The following is a 3,012-nucleotide window of genomic DNA, read 5'->3' on the forward strand; positions in this document are numbered from 1 at the left end:
ATCTCCCGATTCTTTCTTTCTTCCTTTCTCTCTCCCGTACAATCGATCGATGTTTTTGAGGCATGAAGGACTACTAAAAGAAGAACTTTTTCCAACTCGTTTTCCCCTCTTCCTCTCTTTTCACCTCATCTGTCTTCTCTTTCTTGAAGAAATCTCGTCTGCTACTTCATTTAGCACGTGGTGGAGCGAAGCAGCAAAGGCTCCCCTGCCACATCGATGCGAAGGTCTTATTTCCTTCCTTTCTTCAACTATGAATACCTCAAACTTTTCAGCTACCTTCCAGCTCGACGTCATTTATGAAGGAGATGATGAGCTTCTCTTCTTCTCTTTCTTGTCATTCTCCGATCTCCTCGCTAACTCCCGATGTTTTAAAAGTCCTTCTCTTTGTCTATACCACAAAGTATTAGCAATCCCCCGACTTTTCCCTTCTGTTCAAAAACAGCTTCTCTCTTTCTTCTTTCTTTCTTGTTCTTTTCGAACCAATCCGTCCCTATCGAAAAGGGAGAGAACGCTGGTCGTTTTTACTTCTTGTGCAAAGGAAAGGAGAAAGACTTCATTTCTTCTTTTGCTTTCGGTTTAGGGTTTCTGATCTCTTCTCTCGTTCGAAGAGGAGAAACAACTCTCTCTCTTACTCTTCCCTATTGTCTGGCTTTCCTTTCTCGCAACGTTTTCCTCTTCCTTTCCTGACGCTCTCCTTTTTCGCCCCTTCTTGTTCTCTAGCTAGAGAAGAAAACTGTCTATTCCTTTCGCTACGGAGCATTGAAGAGATCGGCAGGACACCTGCTAACTTTGCAAAAGCGAGAGAACGAGATACGAGACACAAGAAGAAAAAGAAGAAGAGGGAAGATAGAAGGGAAGCAAAGAGGAATTAAAGAAGAAGAAGAAACTTCCCTCTTATACCCGTCCGTATTCTTCTTCTTCATCATCTTCCTTATCTCTTTTGCGGTAGCCCTCGTAGTTTCTTCTCAAGACTTCTCTACAAAGCCAATTAGAGAGAGTCCATGCAGCTTTGCTTATGTTGTCTTCTTCTATCTTTGCCTTGTAAGAAGCGAGCCAAATCGACAAACAGAAAAAGACGCACAATTGAAATGGAGATTCTTGTCTTACCAACATCTTCCTCTTCTTTTCATTCTCTTCTTCTTCTTTCCTCCATTCTATTTGTTTCTTCTACTTCATCTTTCTTCGCAAGAATCGGAGCCTGACTTTCTTTCTTCTTATTCTTTTCGTCCTCTCGTCTCTCCTGACGTTTCTTGGCAAGCTCCTGCTCTTTCTTTCTTTCTTCTTGTCTTTGTATCTCTCAACCTACTTTCCCGGTCTTACTCAAGTCTTTCTGTTTTCTATCTCTATGTACATGCCATATGTATATACGTCTATAGAGAGAGAGATATGCATGAGTGTACATACAGCCTACTAATGAAAGACAGTAAGCAGAGCCACGAGTGAAGAAAAGACCTTTTTCCCTCTTGTTCTCTCTCTCTTCATTCTTTTCCTTCTCTTTCTTCTTCCTTGTTTCTCTCCTCAGACAGGTCAGTCTTCTTCCTCTCTCCTCTTCTCCTCTTCTTCATTTTGTCAGAGAAGAAGAAGAAGAGCATGTTTTCTGTTGATCTTCGTTACTTTCTATCTTAGAGAGAGGCATACAGAGAACCTACCTCTTGTTTCCTCCAAAGCCTTCTCGAATGCCTTCTCTCTTTTCCTAAGCAAGCAGCGCGTGCAAGAGTTAATCTCTCCCTTATCTTCTTCTCTTTCTTCACTCTTTCCTTTCGACAAAAGAAAGCTTCTTCTTTCCTTCCTGGAGACACGAAAGAAAGACGAAGGCATCAACAACAGAAAAGAAAGAAAGAAGGAAAGAGAAGAGAAGAGAAAGGAAAAGAGAGAAGAAGAGAGACGATGAAGTGTACGAAGACGGTATACGTCGGAGAATAAGTACAAGAGAACAGCGGGATGCATAAGAGAAGAAGACAAGAGAAACCTTTTCTTTAGACTTTTTCGCTTTAGATATCTTCAGTCGCGACAAAGAAGAAGAAGAAGGAAAGAGGGAAGTAGGTTTATGTTGTGTCTATATCTTTCTTTCTCAAGAAGAGAAATACTAAGAAGAAAAGGGATCATGAGACTCTCTACAACGAGTCTGACTCTCCCTGTCTCTGTCTCTAGGTGCATTCTGTACTTCCCTCTGCGTCTTGTCTTTTGACTTCTTTGCAAAGAGAAAAGAAGAAAACCGACAAGATCCGAACGCAGAGGTCATAGCGAAAATTCCTTCTTCTTCTTCTTCAGCAGCAGGTCCTTACCTCCCGAAGATAAGAAGGAGAAGAAGAAGAAGACAACACCTACCTCACAACGAAGAAAGAAAGAAAGAAAGACCGATCCAACACAGATAGAGAGATAGATCCACTAAAGAGAGATAGAGAGATAGGCCCAAGATAGATAGGTCCAGGATAGATAGATAGATAGCTAGAAGAAGGTCGTCATCGTTGTATTGAGAATCGTAAGAATGGAGAAAGATAAGTATTCTGGGTTTGTTGAAAGAAGTGGTGGGGGTAGCCATGGATCTCCTTCTTCTGCGGGAGGTATGGGAGCTCTCAGAGCTGCTGGGACAGGAGAAGTTTTCGCCTTGAAGAAGAAGCAAGCATCGAAGCATAGTCAAAACACTCGTATAGATGGGGTACCGTCATCAGCAAAGAAGCGAGGGAAAGTCCGGACGGAAGATAAGACGAAGAGTTCGGCAGCAAACAAGAAGAAGGGAAATGAGAAAGACAAGGGAAGAGGCATAAGAAGTGAAGAGCCGGGGAGGTGTTCTTCTTGGGCTCATTGTTTGGCTTCTTGTGTATGTTGCTGCTGTTTGCCTTCTTCTTCTTCTTCATGTTGTTGTGAGGGTTTAACTTGCTTTCATCCCTTCAGAATCACCTCGGCTCTTCGTATCTCATGTAGTCGATTTCTTGACCATCGATTTGTGGAGTTCTTCTTGACCTTTTGCACCATTTTCGCTTTGTTTTCAAGTGGTGCTTCGTGGTGGTG

At 42.4% G+C, this 3,012-nt stretch overlaps 2 protein-coding genes across 2 annotated transcripts in view; one reads left to right on the forward strand and one right to left on the reverse strand.

The window, feature by feature from the left end:
* Nucleotides 1-2,323, reverse strand: part of CSUI_007393 (uncharacterized protein) — a gene marked incomplete at its 3' end in the record, with an annotated part of 2,649 nt that extends 326 nt beyond the window's left edge. The window contains exons 1-3 of the mRNA XM_068067539.1: nt 2,286-2,323; nt 1,650-1,789; nt 633-780 (exon numbers count right to left, since the gene is read on the reverse strand). Coding sequence (XP_067920485.1) covers nt 633-760 — 128 coding nt within the window. The 5' untranslated portion in view covers nt 761-780; nt 1,650-1,789; nt 2,286-2,323. The remainder of the gene's footprint in view (nt 1-632; nt 781-1,649; nt 1,790-2,285) is intronic.
* Nucleotides 1-2,997, forward strand: part of CSUI_007392 (uncharacterized protein) — a 3,587-nt gene extending 590 nt beyond the window's left edge. The window contains exon 1 of the mRNA XM_068067538.1: nt 1-2,997. This exon is cut by the window's left edge and continues 590 nt beyond it. Coding sequence (XP_067920484.1) covers nt 1-580 — 580 coding nt within the window. The 3' untranslated portion in view covers nt 581-2,997.
* The last annotated feature ends 15 nt before the right edge of the window (nt 2,998-3,012 follow it).

Source organism: Cystoisospora suis (assembly GCF_002600585.1).
Source record: "Cystoisospora suis strain Wien I chromosome Unknown contig_3900, whole genome shotgun sequence".
Classification (NCBI taxonomy): Eukaryota; Apicomplexa; class Conoidasida; order Eucoccidiorida; family Sarcocystidae; genus Cystoisospora; species Cystoisospora suis.